At 52.8% G+C, this 21,101-nt stretch overlaps 2 protein-coding genes and 1 long non-coding RNA gene across 7 annotated transcripts; 2 read left to right on the forward strand and 1 right to left on the reverse strand.

Moving 5' to 3' along the window:
* Nucleotides 1–1,620: 1,620 nt before the first annotated feature.
* LOC782391 (L-xylulose reductase-like) lies at nucleotides 1,621–4,622 on the forward strand. 3 transcript variants are annotated; one of them, XM_010816478.4, is made up of 9 exons: nucleotides 1,621–1,706; nucleotides 2,178–2,328; nucleotides 2,834–2,931; nucleotides 3,036–3,190; nucleotides 3,281–3,323; nucleotides 3,412–3,511; nucleotides 3,633–3,697; nucleotides 3,908–4,025; nucleotides 4,122–4,622. In XM_010816478.4, exons 2-9 carry the CDS (start codon nucleotides 2,277–2,279, stop codon nucleotides 4,223–4,225), a joined length of 735 nt encoding a protein of 244 aa, XP_010814780.1. In that variant the 5' UTR covers nucleotides 1,621–1,706; nucleotides 2,178–2,276; the 3' UTR covers nucleotides 4,226–4,622. The 3 variants fall into 3 exon arrangements, with proteins under 3 accessions (XP_010814780.1, XP_010814781.1, NP_001193891.1); XM_010816479.3 differs by having other exon boundaries at nucleotides 1,642–1,706; nucleotides 2,252–2,328; NM_001206962.1 differs by lacking the exon at nucleotides 1,621–1,706 and having other exon boundaries at nucleotides 2,277–2,328; nucleotides 4,122–4,225.
* A 2,634-nt stretch (nucleotides 4,623–7,256) lies between these two features.
* LOC112441469 (L-xylulose reductase) lies at nucleotides 7,257–9,869 on the forward strand. The gene is made up of 8 exons (XM_024980982.2): nucleotides 7,257–7,330; nucleotides 7,374–7,471; nucleotides 7,954–8,108; nucleotides 8,231–8,273; nucleotides 8,350–8,449; nucleotides 8,550–8,614; nucleotides 8,706–8,823; nucleotides 8,943–9,869. Exons 1-8 carry the CDS (start codon nucleotides 7,279–7,281, stop codon nucleotides 9,044–9,046), a joined length of 735 nt encoding a protein of 244 aa, XP_024836750.1. The 5' UTR covers nucleotides 7,257–7,278; the 3' UTR covers nucleotides 9,047–9,869.
* Nucleotides 9,870–13,935: 4,066 nt separating this feature from the next.
* LOC101910153 (uncharacterized) lies at nucleotides 13,936–21,077 on the reverse strand. Of its 3 annotated transcripts, none has more exons than XR_003030957.2 (3): nucleotides 17,345–21,077; nucleotides 15,557–15,813; nucleotides 13,936–15,006 (listed from the first exon to the last, which is right to left on the reverse strand). It is a non-coding gene; the product is annotated as an uncharacterized lncRNA (long non-coding RNA). The 3 variants fall into 3 exon arrangements; XR_009491795.1 differs by having other exon boundaries at nucleotides 13,936–14,198; nucleotides 14,849–15,006; nucleotides 15,557–21,077; XR_813452.3 differs by having other exon boundaries at nucleotides 15,557–21,077.
* Nucleotides 21,078–21,101: the final 24 nt, after the last annotated feature.

Below are 21,101 nucleotides of genomic sequence, written 5' to 3' on the forward strand. Positions count from 1 at the left end.
AGGAAAACTAGAGACGGGACCTCCAAAGACAATATGTGAGCCTGAACTGGATGGTTTGGCCATGAAGAACTGGAATGGGGAGTCTCAGCTATGCCCGACAAGCAGGTTTTAGAGACCTGTAGCTCACAGTTAGTACTAACCAATGGGACTCTGTGTGAGGCGGGTGCCCTCACCACAAACACAACACCAGTGTGCAGGGACTTCCCTAGTGGCCCAATGGTTAAGACTTCATCTTCCAACACAGGGGTTGTGAGTTCAATCCCTGGTCAGGGAGCTACAATCCCACATGCCTTGGAAGCACCCCCAAAACCCCAAAACAGAGAGCGGAAGCAATATTGTAGTTAATTCAATAAAGACTTTAAAAAATGGTCTCCATCAAAAAATAATCTTAAAAAAACAACGATGGACACGAAGAAACTTGGGGGTGATGGATATGTTCATGACCTTGATTGTGGTGATGGTTTCCAGGTGTTTTGTGCAAACTCATTAAACTGTATACATTAAATTAGGTACTCTTGTATATATCAATTAAACCTTTATAAAGCTTTATGTTCTTTAGAAACATAAAGAACATCATTGGGACAACTTATGAAAGCTGAATGAGGGCTGAGGACATGTGTGGGAACACATGGTGTTATTCTCCTGACTCTGATGGTTATGTTTTATATTTGTTGTGGTGGTGTGTGTTGAGATTTTGTTGTATTTATTGTGTGTTTTTGTGGTTGTATAGGACAATGTCTTTGTTCAAAGGAAACAGACACTAAGCTGTCTGGGGGTGATAGAATGCTAGTTTTGCAAATTTCTCTCAAATGGTTCAAGGAGAAAAGTTCCCGCTATCCTTGCAACTGAATTACTTCAAAATAAATATTGTCTTTAGCATTTGAAAATGTGTCTAGAGTGTAGTGATGGCCTTGGTTGAGTGGGGCAGATGCTGCTGGGGTTTTGTTTGGGGTGGGAATTAATGGAGGTAGGGAGACTTTTTAAGCTATGGACCTTTGGGAGAACACTTCCCAGAAGGACCTCTGAGAGTAGATCAGGCAGGCAGTGCGGGCGGGGCGGGGCGGGGGTCGGGGTAGGGCTGGAATATGCCACAGCCAGTGGATGTTCCTTTTCATCAGGCCACCTGGAGGTTAGCTCCCAGGACTCCGGAACGGGCTGGGAGCAGGTGTGCTCTGTCCTGTGGTCTGGTCCCGTGAAGAAACCTTCTAGTCACACTGTATATGAGGACTCAGCCTTCTGTTGCTCAGGGCATCCCCTGTTGCGTATTCTGGGCCAGCTCACTCATGCACAGAATTGATTGTCAGTTTTCCACTTCCACAGTCTGCATCCTGAGTCTCTTTTAAGAATGTTTCTCTAGCTTTGCATAGCAGCAGTACCATAGCCAATGAGATTTATCCAGTGTGCGATTATTGCTCATTTGAAAAAGAAAAAAAAAAAAAAGACTGGCCGGGGTGATCCAGGGGTTAAGACTTTCACTGCCAGGGCCCAGATTCAGTGCCTGGTCTGGGAACGAAGATTTTTCAAGCAAGGCCAAAAAAAAAAAAAGAATGAGTTTCTGACAAGTGTGAGGGAAGAAAGCCAGGTTGGATGTGTTACCTGAGTCCCTGGCAGGGCAGGGACTGCCTTCTTTTTAGTCACTGATGAATTCACAGGATCAGAAGAGCAAGCCCATCTGGGCCTCCAGGAGTCAGGGAGATCTCAGAGAGGTGAGATGGGTTTAATGGCAGGATCCCTGAATGAGAGTGGGGTATAGGTGGCCGGGGCCCACAGGCATGTCTGAGAAGTGAGAGTCTGAGGCTGGCAAGGGGCAGGTGAAGATGCCCGAGGCCAAAGTGGCCCCCAGACTGGGGCACGGTGTGATCCAGGTCGGCAGGTGCAGGGGGCCAGCCTGAAGCATTGTGTTTCTTGGCTGTCACTCCAGCCCACCAGACTCAGGGCTCGCAGGAACCAGCTTCAGGCCATCTGCTTCTGGCCAGCCAGGGACATGTTCCACACTCCAGGGTTCATTTCTAGCTTGTTATTTCTAGTTTGTTTTCCAACCCAGGACAGAGCTTATGGCTGGCCCCTTTGGATTGTGGGTAAGGAAAGTGATCCCTTCCAGACCTGGCCAGAGAAGGGGAAATTAGGGACACCCAGCGGAGCCAGGCATCAGCACAGCTTCTGTCTCTGGTTTACAGAAACCTGCCTTCCTGGCAAACTGCCCATCCTGCCCCAGCCCCGGCCTATAAAATCCCCATACCCTCATTTCCAGTTGAACAGTGACTTGGAGCAGCACCATGCAGCTGAATTTCAGTGGCCTTCGAGCCCTGGTGACAGGAGCAGGAAAAGGTAGGTATGAGCCGGGCAGGTGGGGATGTGAGAGGAGCTGAGGTTAGAAAACAAAATGAGCAGACCCAGAGCCTAGTGCTGGAGCCTGCACATTCCCTCTGTGCCTGTCACAGCCTGCCCTGCCGGCAAGTGCCTCCGACTCCAGCCACCGAACCAGCCAAAGTGGGCCTGCACTGCTCCCTACCATCCAGCAGGCCCCACTGGGACAGGACACTAGCCTCTCCCTGGCCAATGCAAGAGCCCTCCTGAGAGGACGGCCCTCAGACTCAGTCTGAGCAGATGGGGGCGCATCTAGCCAAGGCCTCTTCCATGGGCCCAGCAAGAAGGGGCTGCCCTCTGGGCCTCCCTTGGCCGGATCCTGGTTGTCCAGATCCCTGCCTCCTGCCACCTCCTGGGCCAACACCCCTCTGGCCAACACCCTCTCATCACGCTTTCCTGAGCAGCATATCTGCAGCCACCACCGCAGACTTGTTGGTCCATCTTCCTGCCTGGTGAACCCCTGTAGGTATTGGACGGGACACGGTGAAGGCCCTTTATGCCTCAGGAGCCAGAGTGGTGGCCGTGAGCCGCACCAACGCTGACCTGGTCAGCCTCTCCAAGGAGGTGAGGTGTACGGGCCTAGTGTGACCCGGGGCCATGACCCTTGGGGATGCCTCATGAGCCTGCCAGGAGCACCCCTTTGGTCACCGGCCAATGCCTCCCCACAGTGCCCCGGGATAGAGCCTGTGTGCGTGGACCTGGGTGACTGGAAGGCCACGGAGAAGGCTCTGGGCGGTGTAGGCCCCGTGGACTTGCTGGTGAACAATGCCGCCGTGGCACTGATGAGGCCCTTCTTGGAGGTCACCAAGGAGGACTTTGACAGGTGAGGAGGAGGGAAGGAAGCCGACGGGAGGGAGCTGTCCAGGATGTGTCTCGGGCGTGACCACGGCCTAACTGCCTGCCGGCTCCCCAGGTCCTTCAGTGTGAACCTGCGCTCTGCGTTCCAGGTGTCCCAGGTGAGGTGGTGGGAGGCTGTGGCTCAGCACTGACGTGGCCCAGGTCGGGGTGCGGTGGGCTCAGGCCATCCCCTGTCTTGGCTTCCAGATCGTGGCCCGGGGCATGATCAACCGTGGAGTGCCTGGCTCCATTGTCAATGTCTCCAGCATGGTGGCCCATGTCACCTTCCCCAACCTAGCTGCCTACAGTGAGTCCCTCTAGCCAGTCTTGAGCCCCTATTCCGGGCAGGAGCAGTTGGGCTCCGGGCTGGGCGTCATGCAAAGCCTGCTGAAGCCTTAAGGATCCTCAGTGCTGCCTTCTCCTCACAGGCACCACCAAGGGTGCAATGACCATGCTGACCAAATCCATGGCCATGGAGCTGGGACCATACAAGGTAGGCATGGGGGCCCTGGGGTGCCAGGGGCCCAGGCCTAAGAAGGCACGCAGGGTAGGGGTCAGGTGGGTGGTGGTGGGCAAGGTTGGGGCCTGGGGATCAGAACGGGGGTAGGGGGCTTCAAGGAGTGAGTGAGCAAGCTCAGGGGGGGCCGTGAGGGCGGGGTTCCTACACCGTCTGAGGCCGCCCCTCTGGCCCCTCCGACCCCAGATCCGGGTGAACTCCGTGAATCCAACGGTGGTGCTGACAGCCATGGGCCAAAAAGTCTCGGCTGACCCTGAGTTCTCCCAGAAGCTGAAGGAGCGCCACCCGCTGAGGAAGTTTGCAGGTCAGGGGGGCTTCCCGGAGTGGCGGACGTGGCTGGGGCGGCTGGGCAGAGCCAGCCGGGCCGAGCCGCGCTGACCCCGCCCGCCACCCGCTGTAGAGGTGGAAGACGTGGTCAACAGCATCCTCTTCCTGCTCAGCGACCGCAGCGCCTCCACCAGCGGGTCAGGTATCCTGGTGGACGCCGGGTACCTGGCCTCCTAGAGCGCCACGCTCTGGGCGCCAGCGGGATGGTGCGCGGCCGAGTCTGGCCCCGCCTCCACGCCCCGCCGCCTCGCCCTCAGGCCTCCAGGGCCACCAGGCGAAGGCTTCTCCACGCCCTAGGCCACGCCCCCGACGCCATCCACGCCCACGCCCAGACAACCATCTGCAGGCTCCCGCCCCCGGCTTGGTCCCACCTCCACGATGCATTTCGCCAGCGCCCCACCAGCCTGCAGACCCATACCTAGCCCACCCTGCCCACCCCCGAACCAGACCACATTCCTCCACATCCACACCCAGTGTGTGGATGCCAGGAGACCCAGTCCCTGTCGATCCCACCCACTCTGTGGTCCAATGTGCTAGGGTGGATTTGCCTAAATAAAAAGAAGTTCTGAAACAAGTAGCCTTGTCAGGGCTCTGGATGAGCTTGCCCCAAGGGCAGAGAGGGGAGAATCAGGGACTGAGCCGCAGGAAATCTTAAAAGAGGTAGAGAGGGGGCAGATCCAAAGCCAAAGGAATTCCACAGCTGACCCGCGACTTTGATCTGAATGGCTGTGTTTCCTTGTCTTTGCTGTCCATGGCCCTACTACACCCAGCCTTCTCTGTGCAGAGGGCAGCCTGCACCCAACTTTCCTTCCCTGTGGTTCTGGCTCTGACCTTCAGCCCAGCATCCCCTGCTCTGACTACCTTTGGCTGGAGAAGGAAGAGGGTCTAAGGAACTGCAGGGAGATGCTCCGGACCATCCCTAGGGAAGATGGGCCTGAGCTCTCAGCCCTGATGTGAAGGAGGTAGGGGGCTGGTGCTGGACTATTATAGTTTCTCCAACCATGAGAAACCCAGTTTCACCTTGGGGCACACCTTCCCCCACAAGACTATCCATGAAGAGGGCAGCCCCAGGTGGGGCAGTGTCCAGAGCTGCTGCCCTGCCTACTGTTCCTGGCCTGACCCCGGACACAAGAGCCCTGCACCTGGGGCAGCTAGAGGGTCTCCCGGGCCCTGCTGGGATTCAGTTGTGCTTGCCCTGGTCAGCTTCCTGTAGGACCCATGGCATCTGAGTGTGTGATGAGGGCCTGAGGTGGTCAGTCAGCTGGCCTGGTGCAGTGTACAACCCTGGGCAAGGAGGCAAGAGACAAAGGGCTGGGGTGGGGCCGTCCAGGCAATGGTAGTTCTGGGTTGAGAGAACAAAGGGCATTTCTGCTCAGCCTCAGGGCTTCCAGAGCAAGGTCTGTGCCAAAACTGATCTGGATCGGTGCAACTGGCCCACTCTGGGAGTTGCTGATGGACAGGAAAGCTTGGCATGCTGCAGTCCATGGGGTCGCAAAGAGTCGGACACAGCTGAGCTGAACTGAACTGGCCCACAGAGGATCACGGGACAAAGAAAGGATTTGGACACCATTCTGGGGGGGCCAGGAAAAGCCAGTGAAGGGATCTGAGCTGACGTGCCTCTCAGGAAGGACAGGCTGGGGACTGTCCCCCCCCCCCCCGCCCCTCCCTGCCTCTTGGCTTCTGGCAGGCAGATGGCAGGGTCCAAGGTTAGGAGCAGAAGGCAGGGTTAGGTGGGAGCCCAGAGGGGATGGGCAGTACCACATGACCAGGTCTGGTAGGGAGAACTCACTTGGTGATCCTCCAGGGGCTTCTCAAATCTGTGCCTCCTGCTGACCCCAGGCCACCGTCTCCTCCAGACAATCCACCTCTCTGGGCCCAAAGCCACATGACCCAGGGGCCCTGCAGTCACCAATTGCTTACATAATCCTGGCCAAAGAAGGCCTTCAGGGCAGGTTCTAGGCTTTCCCACCATGATCCACAGAACAAAGTAGCTTTAACAGTGGAACCAGTGCATGCATGGACATATGAGCACACATATATCTCTAACTGACCCTAAAGCTCCAGGAAGCAATGCTTGCCCTTGCGGGCCACAGGTACCCTGATGACCCCAAGCCTAGCCTATGCCAACCTATCCTAGTTTTTGAAGTACTAGTGACCTTCTGCGGGTGGGTCGGACGAGTTAGTGTCTCAACACCCTTTGCAGCTAAAGTGCACCTTTGCTGTCCTTGGGCTCTACTTCAGGCTTATCAGTTCAGTTCAGTCACTCAGTCGTGTCCAACTTTTTGTGACCCCGTAGACTGCACCATCCGAGGCTTCCCTATCCAGCACTGAATCCCGGAGATTGCTCAAGCTCATGTCCATCAAGTCGGTGATGCCATCCAACCATCTGTCGTCCCCTTCTCCTCCTGCCTTTAATCTTTCCCAGCATCAGGGTCTTTTCCAAGGAGTCAGTTCTTCGCATCATTTCTTCTTCAGGCTTACAGGTTTGTCCAAACCCTTTCGCTCAAAGCACTACAAGTGAGCTTGCATGAGCTCCTCCCAGGTCTGGGGGAGGGGATCATGTGATCCTTTTAGCCAGACTTTTTATTCTCAGAAACAAAAAAAGGGTTAGCACTGCGTTCTCTTTCACGAGGTACCTTCTCTTCGATAAAGTGAAGAAGTGAAGTGAAGTCGCTCAGTCGTGTCCGACTCTTTGCGACCCCATGGACTATAGCCTACCAGGCTTCTCCGTCCATGGGATCCTCCAGGCAAGAATACTGGAGTCGGTTGCCATTTCCTTCTCCAGATCTTCCCGATCCAGGGATTGAACCCGGGTCTCCCGCATCATAGGCAGACGCTTTACCGTCTGAGTCACCAGGGAAGTCTAATACCTTCTTTCCGGTATTAATTACCACATCTGATTTTATTTATTTATTTATTTTTGTAATAACCTACTTGGGAAGGGAAAAAAGTATGCGGGGCCCGCTAACCTTATTTTCCCTCCGGTTGAAGTGCCGCTGAGAAGGCAATCTGATTGATAAACTCTGCCCCAGGATCGGCGAGGACTCTATGTGCCTCACCTCGGCCGCGCCCACTCCTTTTCGGCCAATCGCCCCCGCGGGGAGACCACTATTTGAATATCCCCGCCCGCGGCGGGACACCACCCTGCGATTGGCCCGCCGCGCCCCGACCCGCGCCCTTCTAAACCCAGGAGCGCCGCTCAAGATTCGCAGTGTGGCCACCGGAACATCATGGATTTGAGACTCGCGGGGCGCCGGGCGCTCGTCACCGGGGCGGGCAAAGGTGGCCGGGGATGGGTACCCTCACTCATCCGCGCTCCTCGCAGGCATCGGTCGCAGTATTGTCAAGGCGCTACACGCGGCTGGCGCCCGAGTGGTGGCCGTGAGCCGGACCCAGGCCGACCTGGACAGCCTGGTCCGCGAGGTAGGCGCCGCCCTGTCCCAGCCCAGAGGGCTGCAGGGGGGAGCTGAGGGCGGCCCATCAGGGACACACGGGAGCTGGGCGCTGGGGCTCACCAAGGACTCTTAGCACCCCCGCCCCTCGCCGGACGCGCGGAAGAACGGCGACTCCCCCTGGACTTAGGAGGAGGCAGAAATGGCTGCTTTGCTGGGCCAGAGGCGCTCTGGTGCTGGGAGGAAGTAGACTGGCTGGAGGCGGGGCTAGATCCCTGATCCTGAAGCCCCGAGTTGAGTTGCCCAAAGGCCAAGTTAACTGTCTCCCGACAGCACCCTGGGAGCCCCAAGAAGGCGACTGGTTCCCCTGAGACCCCTAAGCCCCTACCCCTGGGAGACTGAAAGGTCACGAAAACACAGTCCCTCTCCCTTGAATGGGAGAGGCCCAGCTGTAGCCTCTCCGGGGCATGGAGTCTCTGGTCGATGTGCCCCCTTACCACATAATATACACAGTGCCCCGGGGTAGAGACCGTGTGCGTGGACCTAGCTGACTGGGAGGCCACGGAGCAGGCGCTGGGAGGTGTTGGCCCTGTGGACCTGCTGGTGAACAATGCAGCTGTGGCGTTTCTACAGCCCTTCCTGGAGGTCACCAAGGAGGCATATGACATGTAAGCCGGGGGTGGGGTGGGGTGGGGTGGGGTGGGGTGGGGTGGAGGAGCGCCCCTGGGGAAGGGCTGTCTCCTGCTGCAGGGCCTCAGTCCCTGACCGGGGTCTGTCCATGTGCCTCCAGGTCTTTCAGTGTGAACCTTCGGGCGGTCATCCAGGTGTCGCAGGTGCGCTGGCTTCAGGGCAGGAGTGGGGGTTGCTGGGTGATGCCAGCCCTGCCTCATCCTTCTTCTGCCATTTCAGATTGTGGCCCGAGGCCTGATAGCTCGGGGAGCCCCAGGGGTCATCGTGAATGTTTCTAGCCAGGCCTCCCAACGGGGACTGACTAACCACAGTGTCTACTGTGAGTGAGCCCGGGCTGTGCCCTGCCCCCACTCCCACCCCCCGCAACCCCCCATCTGAGCAGGCAGCTCAGGCTCCACACGTGCCGTCCCTCCTCACAGGCTCCACTAAGGGTGCCTTGGACACACTGACCAAAGTGATGGCTGTGGAGCTTGGGCCACACAAGGTGAGCCCCAGTGGGACGCCTCCCATCGCCCAGTCCCTGTGCTCAGAGAGCCTCAGCCCACCGAGTTGACCCCCTGCCTGTGCCAGTGCAGATCCGTGTGAATGCAGTCAACCCCACGGTGGTGATGACACCCATGGGCCAGGCCGCCTGGAGTGACCCTCAGAAGGCCAAGGCCATGCTGGACCGCATCCCCCTTGGCAGGTTTGCCGGTGAGTTGGCCGGGAGCCCGGCTGGGAGTCATGCCAGTGGCCTGCTCAGGTGAGGGGTGGGAGGAAGGGACGAAGGGCAGCTCCTTTCGTGCACGTCCTGAACCGCACCTTGCCCGCAGAGGTGGAGAACGTGGTGGACACCATCCTCTTCCTGCTCAGTGACCGCAGCAGCATGACCACAGGCTCCACTGTGCCAGTGGATGGGGGCTTCCTGGCTACCTAAGCCCCCCCTCCATCCCCACACACCCCTGTTCCATGCTGAACCCACCTTTACCCCCATCCCCCTTCCCCATCTCTTCAGGAAACATGATTGTTCTGTCCAGCCTGCACACTCACACTTAGGCTGCAGTCATGTGGCCGGAAGATGCAAAGCTCAGAGCTGGGCATGGGGACGAGTCCCAGGTAGAGACACCTTTTCAGCTCTCATCCTGGGCCAGTGGCAGCCTGGCTCTCCTGCCAGAGATTTTCGGGCCTGGCTAAGTCCCTGGCAGACATGTAGGACCTTCCAGAAGGCCAGCTTCTAAGGAAGGTAGTGAATTTGACCAAGGATGGCCTTCGGCCCTGTCCGGAAGCCTCTATGGTGGAAGCAGTGGTGTTTTTAACGTGAATGTTCATTGGTATTCCTTAAGTCAGCGCAGAAAACAAAAGTGAGCCCTGAGCAGGCTGTGTGCTGGAGCTTCACTGCTTTGTTCATGGTTGAATGACTTCTTTGCCGAATCAGGTGGTGGTTTTCAGTTACTGAGAGAATATTCCCCTCAGCATTGTGAGTCCTTCACCATGTACAGGGCATAGTCCATCGCAAGATCCAGCTGTAGAATTTGCCAACTTCCATGGTGACATATTCCCTCCTGTTTGATGTCCTTGAGGTGGAGCTGGCACAGAGATGTCTGTCCTCCACTTTTCCATGCTGTCCTCACCACACAGACACAAAAGGCTTACAGTAACCCAAAAGCACAGATAATAGTACCTGTACAAAAATGTTTAGGAAGTGATGGGTTTTGAGTATTTGTTAATTTCATTTTAAAATACAACTGATTTCAAGTTTATGTAATTCTTAACAGTGGTTACTTAATAAATCGCTAGCAGAATTCCTGAAATCCAGCTGTCCACCCTCTGCACACCACTGCGGGGGAGCTGAGTGTCACTTAGCTTCATGTCACGGATCTGCCCAGAGTGGTGCCTTGCAGGCCCCAGGGGTGAAGTCCTAGTGACAGGCCGGGCCGCCCCTCACCTCCCGCCGTGTCTGCCCAGCAAACCCAAACTGTTGACCCGTCTGCCACCCCTCCTGTCCTCTCCACACCTCCACAGCTGCACAACGCCCTCCCTCTGGATGGTGTGTCTTCGTGAACACTCAGTTGAGTGACCCCTGGCCTTGGCCTGGGCTCCACAGGGCCCCCTAGGGCCTGACTGCAGACTGTACTGCGCCACCCCTGGGAGCTGCTGAGGGGTGCTGTGCCCTCCCAGAGGCCTGAGGTCAGCACAGGAGGGGCTTGCTTTATGCAGAAGGGGCCAAGCACACTCGCTCCCACTCACTCCCATACTCACTTGCATTCCATAGGGTCCCTCCTATGAAGACTGAGAGAGCTCATGTGGCTTTGGGCTGGGGGGTGGGGAGTGTCAAGCGCACCTGCTCTGTACCCTTGGTTGGCAGGGGTTGGGGGCCTAGGACCCCCAGGGTGGAGGAGTAGGCAGGGAGAGACCTGGGCAGGGCAGGTAGTGAGTCGAGAACAGGAGATGATGAAGGCTTATTGTATAAAATAAGAAGGGGCTGCCCCATCATGGGGCACAAGGACAAAACCCACCCCCCAAAACTCCCTCATCTGGGAAGCCCATCCTGGGGTTGCCCCGGACCTGCCCCTACAGCCTGAGGGAGACCCTGCTCCCTTCTGGCCTCCAGTGGGGGCCAGGGGAGGCTGGAGCTGCGTCCCCACGAAGATGAGGCAGAGCAGACAGGACCCCATGGCCCCCGCAGCGCCCCTGGAGCAGCAGCCTCATCCCCATGCTTCTTCCCCTTCCCCACCCCCACCACTCCCCCACAGCGGACTCAAGGACACATCTCAACACAACAGATACAGGCAGGAGGGGGCTGCTCTTCCGGAAGTGGGGGCTCTAGAAGACCGTGCACTTCTTCCCTGGCTTTTTCACAGGGGGCGGGCAGAGCACAGCCCGAATGGCCTCATCGAACACTGTCTTCAGGCCCCGCTGGGTCAGGGCTGAGCACTCCAGGTACTTGACAGAGCCTGGGGGCAGCCAGGAAAGAGGAGAGGGCAGGGCCACACCTTGGCTTCGCTGGACCGGCCTGCACTCCCATACCTGCTCCACCGGCCCATCCCCTAACCAGACCACCTTCCTCCACATCCACACCCAATGTGTGGGTGTCAGGAGAACCGTTCCGTCGCTCCCACCCACTGCGTCCTCCAATGTGCTGTGATTCGTGGCTCTGTCGTGTTCAACTCTTTGTGACCCCAAGGACTGCAGCGTGCCAGGCCTCCCTGTCCATCACCAACTCCCAGAGTTTACTCAAACTCCTGTCCATTGAGTTAGTGATGCCATCCAGCCATCTCATCGTCTGTTCTCCCTTCTCCTCCCACCTTCAATCTTTCCCAGCATCAGGGTCTTTTCAAATATGTCAGTTCTTCCAATCAGGTGCCCAAAGCACTGGAGTTTCAGCTTCAGCATCAGTCCTTCCAATGAATATTCAGGACTGATTTCCTTTAAGATCAACTGGTTGGATCTCCTTACAGTCCAAGGGACTCTCACGAGTCTTCTCCAACACCACAGTTCAAAAGCATCAATTCTTCGGCGCTCAGCTTTCTTTATAGTCCAACTCTCACATCTATATATGACTACTGGTAAAACCATAGCTTTGACTAGATGGACCTTTGTTAGCAAAGTAATGTCTCTGCCTTTTAATATGCTGTCTAGGTTGGTCATAACTTTCTTCCAAGGAGAAAACATTTTTAATTTCATGGCTGCAGTCACCATCTGCAGTGATTTTGGAGCCCAAAACAATAGTCTGTCAAGGTTTCCATTGTTTCCCCATCTATTTGCCATGAAGGGCTGGGACCAGATGCCATGATCTTCGTTTTCTGAATATTGAGTTTGAAGCCAACTTTTTCACTCTCCACTTTCACTTTCACCAAGAGTTTAGTTCTTTTTCCCTTTCTGCCATAAGGGTGGTGTCATCTGCATATCTGAGGTTATTGATATTTCTTCCAGCAATCTTGATTCCAGCTTGTGGTTCATGCAACCCAGCATTTCTCATGATGTACTCTGCATATAAGTTAAACAAGCAGGAAGACAATATACAGCCTTGACGTACTCCATTCCCAATTTGGAACCAGTGTGTTGTTTCACGTCCAGTTCTAACTGTTGCTTCCTGACCTGCATACAGATTTCTCAAGAGGCAGGTCAGGTGGTCTGGTATTCCCATCTCTTTCAGAATTTGCCACAGTTTGTGGTGATCCACACAGTCAAAGTCTTTGGCATCGTCAGTAAAGCAGAAATAGATGTTTTTCTGGAACTTTCTTGCGTTTTTGGTGATCCAACAGATGTTGGCAATTTGATCTCTGGTTCCTCTGCCTTTTCTAAATCCAGCCTGAACATCCAGAAGTTCACAGTTCATGACTCTTGAAGCCTGGCTTAGAGAATTTTAATCATTACTTTACCAGCATGTGAGATGGGTGGAATTGTGCCTAGTTTGAGCATTCTTTGACATTGGCTTTCTTTGGGACTGGAATGAAAACTGACCTTCTCCAGTCCTGTGGCCACTGCTGAGTTTTCCAAATTTGCTGGCATATTGAGTGCAGCACTTTCGCAGCATCGTCTTTTAGGATTTGAAATAGCTCAACTGGAATTCCATCACCTCCACTAGCTTTGTTCGTCGTGATGCTTCCTAAGGCCCACTTGACTTTGCATTCCAGGATGTCTGGCTCTAGGTGAGTGATCATGTTGTAGCCACGCGTTCTGGGAAACAAACTCACTCAGAAGGACGGTGCAGATAGTGCAGCGCAGGTTATTACACCGGCGGGCCCAAGGCAGAGTCTCCTCTAGCCAAGGACCCCAACCAGTTTTTGTGAAAACCTTATATACCCTAATGTACATGCCCAAACCTACCTCCCCAAATTCCCTGAAACTAGTCTGAACAAAGGAAAAGAAAGATACAATCAAAGTTAATCTGTGATTCATGTGCCTTAGGTAGTTCAGTTCAGTCACTCAGTCGTGTCCGACTCTTTGCGACCCCATGAACTGCAGCACACCAGGCCTCCCTGTCCATCACCAACTCCTGGAGTCCAGCCAAACCCATGTCCATCGAGCCTGTGATGCCATCCAACCATCTTATCCTCTGTCGTCCCCTTCTCCTCCTGCCCTCAATCTTTCCCAGCATCAGGGTCTTTTCCAATGAGTCAGCTCTTTCAGTCAGGTGGCCAAAGTTGGAGTTTGAGCTTCAGCTGGAGTTTCAGCTTCAACATCAGTCCTTCCAATGAACACCCAGGACTCATCTCCTTTAGGATGGACTGGTTGGATCTCAGTGGACAATTAATAGGCTTGTGCTCATACCCCAATAAGCATAATAGAATTATGATTCTATTCGGTTACACAGATAATTAGGGTATTCTTTTAGATGACGGAGAGTCTAGGTACGAGACCTGGGGCTCTTCCTTCCAGGGGTCTGGTTTTCCAGTTGGTATGTCGTTTCCGTAGATACTAGGCATGTAACTCAAAGTCCACAGTCCAGCCCAGGATGGAGTCCTGCTTTCCAGATGGAGCCTGCTCTGTCGGTTTCCTCCTTCATTCCCCACTCTTGATGCTCTTAATTCATAGTATGAGCATCATTCATAGGGATATATTGGACCCTGGCTCTCTGACCACCAATTTGGGAGAACGACACCAACCTTTGGGTTACAAAGTTCATAATACATTGTAAAATGCAGGGTCCACAAAGCAGAATTATCAAGGCAACTATAACAATGGTAAATATAGTTTTCCACCAATCCCCCTTCACCCAAGATAGGACCGAAGTCCAGAAAGGAATGTTTTCATTTGACATTGCTTTTACCTGGTTTTTCATGTCATCTAAAGCAGCTGATACATAACCAGATAAATCAGGAATGTATACACAACATTCAACTTTAATTATAGCACAGGTCCCTCTTTGTACTGAAACTCTGATTAGTCTCAAGATGATACCAGCAAGTCCTTGTAGCAGCAGTTGATTGTAGAGCTTCACCTCTGTTTCTTCTTTAAGATGCTCTTGGTTTCACGGGGCTCAGTGGGGTCCTTTTGTGTAGTCCACTTGGTGTCCTCCGGGTCTGCGTGGTATGCTCTCTTCACCCTCGTGTGGTGGATCCTGGGAGTGACACCTGCAACTTTAACTGCAGTAGGGCTGCTTAGAGCAACAGTATATGGACCCTTCCAATGTGGGGCCAAGGAGTCTTGTTTCCAGTCCTTGACCACACCTGACCCCCGGGCACAAATTCGTGAATCTGTTCCCCAAAGGGGAATGGCACCCTTCCTTGTACAAACTTAGTTACCTGATTTATTACCTTACCCAGTTGTTCCATCTGCTGTGAAATCTCATCTCCCCTTACCTGAGGCAAATTTGTTGACAGCTGTTTTATTATGGGAGGGGGTCTCCCATACACAATTTCATATGGAGAAGAGCCATGGGACCGTGAGGTCATCCTGGGTCTTAGTGGAGCCATTGGAAGCAAGTCCACCCAGGAGCAGTCAGTCTCTATGATCCATTTTGGACAGTGTCTCTTTAAGTGTCCAGTTAATTCATTCCAGCATCCCAGAACTCTGGGGCCTATATGCAGTGTGTAGTTTCCATTTGATGTTTAAAGTTTTGCTTATTTGTTGTACTAAATCAGCTACGAAAGGCAGGCCATTGTCTGATCCAATGCTGGTAGGAAATCCAAATCTAGGAACTATCTCCTATCTGCCTAAGCAGGCACTGGACTACTTCTGATGCTCTTTCAGTCCCGGTAGGAAAAGCTTCTACCCATCCTGAGAATGTACATACCATGACCAGCAGGTAGTGTTGGTGAGGTTTCATTTCAGTGAAGTCCACTTCCAGGTGTTCAAAGGAAGCCTGCCTTTTAGCTGAATCCCAGAGGTTTCCGTCTGTGCTGATAGGCAGCATTGACCTGTGAGCAGGCAGTGCAGTTCTGAGATTCTGTCCTGCATAGAGAAGAGAGGCGGGGAACCAAGAAATATTTTTGAATTAGCTCTTCCAGTTTATCATGGCCTAGGTGAGTCGCTTGGTGTGGTTGGCTTACCAGAGTGGGTGCCAGTTCCTCTGGTACCAATAATTTGCCACTTGGCAATGCCCACCATCCCTTTTCAGTCTAGATGGCCCCTTCCGCTTTGGCTAGTTGGTTTTGGGCTTCACTGTATTTTGGAGAGTCCAGTGTTAGGTCAGGCAGCTCCGCCAATACAAGAGCTTTAATAGGGGCTTCACTTTTCACCCCCAAGCCCTCAACTGTTTGTTTAGGGGTTTTATCTGTCAGTCTGTTTCCCCGAGCCTGGGGGGTATCCTCTTTTTGACGTCCTTGGCAGTGTATGACTGCAACCACCTTTCTGGTTCCCAGGCAGCATCTAATAGGGTCAGAATTTCTTCCTTATTTTTAATATCTTTTTCACTAGCTGTCAAAAGGCCTCTCTCCTTATACAGAGCCCTGTAGTGTGGCAAAAGCATGCCTGGAGTCTGTGTAAATGTTTGTCTTCTTACCTTTTGACAGCTGGAGGGCCCGGATTAGAGCATATAGTTCGGCCATTGAGCGGACCAGTGTGATGGCAGAGAGCCAGCCTCAACGATGGTTTCTTCCATGACTACTGCATATCCCGACAGTCATTGTTCTTGTTTCACCAGGCTAGTGCCTTTGGTGTACAGGACCAATTATGGGTCTGGGATTGGCCGGTCTCTCAAGACAGATCTGGCATAAACTTCTAGGATTTCCTCGTAATCATGTGAGGGCCCACCTTCTCCTACAGGAAGGAGAGTGGCTAGATTCAGGGCCTGACAAGCCTCAGTAGTAACATGGGGGTTCTCACATAACAGTATTGAGTAACTGAGTAATTACTCAATTACTGGTATCGAGTAATCCAGGATGTCGACAGGTATTTATGGGGGCCCCCTCAGAGGAGAGTGCTGACCTCATGCAGGACTTTACGATCAAATCTTGGCCCAAAGTCAGCTTGGTTGTCTCCCAGACCAGTAAGACAACAACAGCAACTGTCCATAAGCATCGCAGCCACCCAGTGGCAACATTGTCCAGCTGATTAGAGATAAGTCACTGGTCTGTCCCATGTCCCCATAGTCTGGGACAGCACTCCCATAGACACCTTGTCCTTTTCAGTCACATGAAGAGTAAATGGCTTAGCAAGGTCTGGCAGGCCCAAGGCCAGTGAGTGCTGATGTAATTGTATAGGGTTTGAGTTCTATTACCAATGGGACTTGTTTTGCAAGCCCGGGGCGGAGGGGTTGTCTTCTGCCCAGACCTCAGGGAACTGTTGAGTTAACTCTCTCTCTCTCTCAACTGTGTAGCCCATCCAGTTTCCCTTCAGGGAGATTGAGCAACCTCCATTCATCTTGAGGGGTTACCGAGAGGGAGAGTAAATAGGTGGTTGAGCCCACTCAAAGAGTGTGTCTTTCATGGGGGGAAAGGTCACTTGTGCCCCCAATTTAGACAGCAAGTCTCTTCCCAACAAAGGCACATTCAGAGATGTATAAAAATTCATGAGTCACTTGGTGCCCTACATCTGACATTTTTGGGGTAGGCTTGAGGCACAAAGGCTGCATTTATCACCATCTGAGACCCAGTGGGCTCCGGATCTATTGGCGTATAAACTCTATAGGCCTCGCGTAGTCTTTCATAGAACTCAGAGGGTGATTCGCTTTCCCTTTGAATCACTTTGGAGGGTTTTATGATACTCATAGCTTTTCGGGCCCCCCTTGTGAGGCCTTGTAAAATAGTCACCCGACATCTCTCCAGGTGGCCCCCCTTCCTCTGTGGTACACCCCCAGCTGGGGGTGGCTAGTTCTGCCCACTGCTGCGCGTTTGCAGTACCCTCAGGTGCCATTTCTCTTAACCATTTTTGGCCTCAGTTAGGATCCTGTGTCTTTCCTCAGTGCTGAAAAGGGAGACTAGTAGTTGGATTATGTCTTCCCATGTAGGGCGGTGGGTTTGAAAACTAGTCTCCATTAGCCTAATTATGACTTGTGGCTCCTCCGAGTACAGTGGAGTGTGTCTCTGCCAGTTTAATACATCCGTAGAGGAAAATGGCTGGTAATAATAAGCTACAGGGGGTGGATGGTAGTGCCCACATGTGTCCTGAACCAGAGGCTATTGTAGCTCTCTGAGGGGCATCTGTAGTGGGCTTCTTTCCCCCTGCTCTTTGGCGGAGCGCAGCCTCTGACTAATTGCTGTGTTTTCTTCCTCCTTACCATCAGTACACACCGGGAGAGGTGGATACCATCTAGGAGGTCCACCTGAGGTGGAATTCTGGGGGCACTGACCAGAGGTCTCCATCGCTGGGATCGGAGCCTGCTGAAATGGCAGCTCTATGATCTCCAGGAGAGCTGGCGGAGGAGCAGCGGCTGCTGCAGGACCTTCACCTGGCCCTGGATCGGGCATTAAGGCAGCCTCTGGTCCTGGTGGAGCACTGGGCGGTGGGCTCGTCATTCTCCAGTGTGGGGGAGGGGTCAGGTCATCCCGGTCCAAATCCTGTAGAACTTCTTCTTTTTTTTTTTTATCATCAGTCAATTTTTGTGCCATTAATATTTTCCCTTCCCTTCCCTACAAGGGTACAGAACCTTGTCCAAGTAGGAGGGTCTTGAGCTAACCCTAGCCATGAGTCAATATATGGATATTGATATCCATATATCAATATGGCTCTCCTGTGACTACTGTATAGACTGCTTCCACTATTTTTGAGTTCATGGTGTTCTCTGGTGGCCACCCTACTCCCATAGGGGGCCATTCGACCTCACAGAGTATGTGGAGGTGGTTAGGCTTCATCTTCACCCCATAGTCTCCTCCAAATCCCTTCTTTAAATTTTTAATCCTGCAGTCCAATACAGCTGCCTTAGAATCATTTCTTCCCATCTTGCTTACCTTCTCAGACTGTCTTCTACTTTTCCTTTTTGTTCTGTCTATGAAGTTCTTGGCACCATACGTACTTCTGATATTTCCACTCAATGAAACACTTAAATTGCCATTGGGGTTTCCTAATTGGGGTGAGAGGAGGCTTACCTGCCAGATCTCAGAGGGAGAAGGGGGATCAGAGTGTCTTCACCTGCCAGTCAGCACTGCCAAACCAGAATACCACGTGGTCCAAAACTGTTTCTCCCTTAACTTTTAAGTCCATTCTGCCTTGGTGGGCTTGATCAGGAGAAGATGAAAACACAGATAGGTTAAATGTCCCACATCCCAGGCTGTCTCCGGAACAGCCAATTCATACTCACTTATGTGTCCCCCTCCTTCTAGCCTGATAATTCTGAGGGGTCAAGAATTTCACAGCAGATGGGACGCCTCCTTGGGGAGGGCAGAATACAAGCACACAAAGACCAAGTTTTTCTCCTAACAATCTCCTGGAGATAGCTTGGTAATAATTTTCCCCAAGACAGCATCGACACTACCTCCTAAATGACATTCACAAATTTCCTTCCTAAGCCCTAACACGCTTGTCAACCTGCATACCAAGCAATCGCTCCCACCTGCCTATTCCAGGCTCCTGTGGGTCTGTGCCCCTTCTAGTCCCTCCCAGGGGGGTGATCAAGCCCCCTCTTCCACCTTCCCGGGTGGGTTCCTCCTCACCTGAGCGCTCAGTTCCCCTGCTGCCGTCCACTACCTGCTAACATGAAAGGTCCGGGTGTTGAGGAGCAGAATCCTTCCAGAAGGGCAAGGCACCTTCCCCCCTCTAGAAGATTCAAGCCGCAAGCCCTCAGAGTAGTCCCAAAGGGGACCTGTCTCCTCAAAGTGAGGAGTTTCCCGGCCAATGCACCAAATATAGCCACGCATTCCAGGAAACAAACTCCCTCAGAAGGACAATGCAGATAGTGGAGTGCAGGTTATTACACCTTCGGGCCCAAGGAAGAGTCTCCTCTTAGCCAAGGACCCTGACCAGTTTTTCTGAAAACTGTATATACCCTAAGTGTATGTGCCCAAACCCACCTCCCCAAATTCCCTGAAACTAGTCTGAACAAATGAAAAGAAAGATACAGTCAAAGTTGACCCATGATTCATATGCCTTAGGCCTAGGTAGTTAACAGTGGACAATTATCAATAGGCCTGTGGTCATACCCCAATAAGCATAATAGAATGTATGATTCTATCTACACAGATAATTAGGGTATTCTTTTAGGTGATGGAGAGTCTAGGTACGAGCCCTAGGGCTCTTCCTTCCGGGGGCCTGGTTTTCCAGCTGGCATGTCATTTCCATAGATACTGGGCATATAGCTCAAAGTCCACTGTTGGGCCCAAGATGGAGTCCTGCTTTCCAGATGGAGCCTGTTCTGTCTGTTTCCTCCTTCAATCACACCATCATGATTATCTGGGTCATGAAGATCTTTTTTGTATAGTTCTTCTGTGTATTCTTGCCAGCTTTTCTTAGTATCTTCTGCTTCTGTTAGGTCCATACCACTTCTGTCCTTTATTGTGCCCATCTTTGCATGAAATATTCCCTTGGTAGATCTCTAGTCTTTCCCATTCTATTGTTTTTCTCTATTTCTTTGCACTGATCACTGAGGAAGGCTTTCTTATCTCTCCTTGCTATTCTTTGAAACTGTGGATTCACATAGGTATATCTTTCCTTTTCTTGTCTTTCGCTTCTCTTCTTCTCACAGCTATTTGAAAGGCCTCTTCAGATAACCATTTTGCCTTTTTGCATTTCTTTTTCTTGGGGATGGTCTTGATCCCTGCCTCCTGTACAATGTCAAGAACCTCTAACCATAGTTCTTCAGGCACTCTGTCTATCAGACACAATCCCTTGAATCTGTTTGTTACTTCCACTGTATAAGCCTAAGGGATTTAATTTAGGTAATACCTGAATTGTCTAGTGGTTTTCCCAATTTTCTTCAATTTAAGTCTCAATTTGGACCCAGAATGGTGTCCAAATCCTTTCTTTGTCCCCTGATCCTCTGGGAGCCAATTCAGTTCAGCTCAATTGTGTCCGACTTTTTGTGACCCCATGGACTACAGCACACCAGGCTTCCCTGACCAGCACCATATACCGGAGCTTGCTCAAGTTCATGTCCATCGAGTCGGTGATGCCATCCAACCATCTCATCCTCTGTCGTCCACTTCTCCTCCTGCCTTCGGTCTTTCCCAGCATCAGGGTCTTTTCCAAGGAGTCAGTTCTTCGCATCAGTTCTTCTTCAGGCTTATGCTACTGGTGCTGCTGCTGCTAAGTCGATTCAGTCGTATCCGACTCTGTGCGACCCCATGGACCGCAGCCCACCAGGCTCCCCTGTCCCTGGGATTCTCCAGGAAAGAACACTGGAGTGGGTTGCCATTCCCTTCTCCAATGCATGAAAGTGAAAAGTGAAAGTGAAGTCGCTCAGTCATGTCTTATAGGCTTGTCCAAACCTTTCGCTCTAAGCAATACAAGTGAGCTTGCCTGAGCTACTCCCAGGTCTGGGGGAGGGGAGCATGTGATCCTTTTAGCCAAACCTTTCTTCTCAGAAACAAAAAAGGGTTAGCACTGCGTTCTCTTTCACCTTCTTTCCGGTAAAAATTACCATATTTGGTTTTATTGATTTTGTAATAACCTACTTGGCAGGGGGAAAAGGCTGCCGGGGCCCGCTAACATTATTTCCCGCCGGGTTGAAGGACCACAGAGAAGGCAAAACTCTGCCTCACAGAGAAGGCAATGGCACCCCACTCCAGTACTTTGCCTGGAAAATCCCATGGATGGAGGAGCCTGGTAGGCTGCAGTCCATGGGGTCGCGAAGAGTCAGATACGACTGAGCGACTTGACTTTCACTTTTCACTTTCATGCATTGGAGAAGGAAATGGCAACCCACTCCAGTGTTCTTGCCTGGAGAATCCCAGGGACGGGGGAGCGTGGTGGTTGCCGTCTATGGGGTCACACAGAGTCGGACACGACTGAAGTGACTTAGCAGCAGCAGCAGCCTCACGGTCAGGCGAGGACCCCGTGTGTCTCTCCTAGGCCGCGCCCACTCCTTTCGGCCAATCGCCCCCGCGGGGAGACCACTATTTGAATATCCCCGCCCGCGGCAGGACACCAACCTGCGATTGGCTCGTCGCGCCCCG

Source organism: Bos taurus, chromosome 19, assembly GCF_002263795.3.
Source record: "Bos taurus isolate L1 Dominette 01449 registration number 42190680 breed Hereford chromosome 19, ARS-UCD2.0, whole genome shotgun sequence".
Lineage (NCBI taxonomy): Eukaryota > Metazoa > Chordata > Mammalia > Artiodactyla > Bovidae > Bos > Bos taurus.

Excerpts from the sequence above, each read along its gene's own strand:
- LOC782391 (XM_010816478.4), top strand. The coding sequence starts at position 2,277 with ATGCAGCTGAATTTCAGTGGCCTTCGAGCCCTGGTGACAGGAGCAGGA. Across the intron at positions 3,512-3,632 it reads CCCCAACCTAGCTGCCTACA|GCACCACCAAGGGTGCAATG; the intron begins GTGAGTCCCTCT and ends TTCTCCTCACAG. Across the intron at positions 3,698-3,907 it reads TGGAGCTGGGACCATACAAG|ATCCGGGTGAACTCCGTGAA; the intron begins GTAGGCATGGGG and ends CTCCGACCCCAG.
- LOC112441469 (XM_024980982.2), top strand. The coding sequence starts at position 7,279 with ATGGATTTGAGACTCGCGGGGCGCCGGGCGCTCGTCACCGGGGCGGGC. Across the intron at positions 8,274-8,349 it reads CGGTCATCCAGGTGTCGCAG|ATTGTGGCCCGAGGCCTGAT; the intron begins GTGCGCTGGCTT and ends CTGCCATTTCAG. Across the intron at positions 8,824-8,942 it reads CCCCCTTGGCAGGTTTGCCG|AGGTGGAGAACGTGGTGGAC; the intron begins GTGAGTTGGCCG and ends CCTTGCCCGCAG.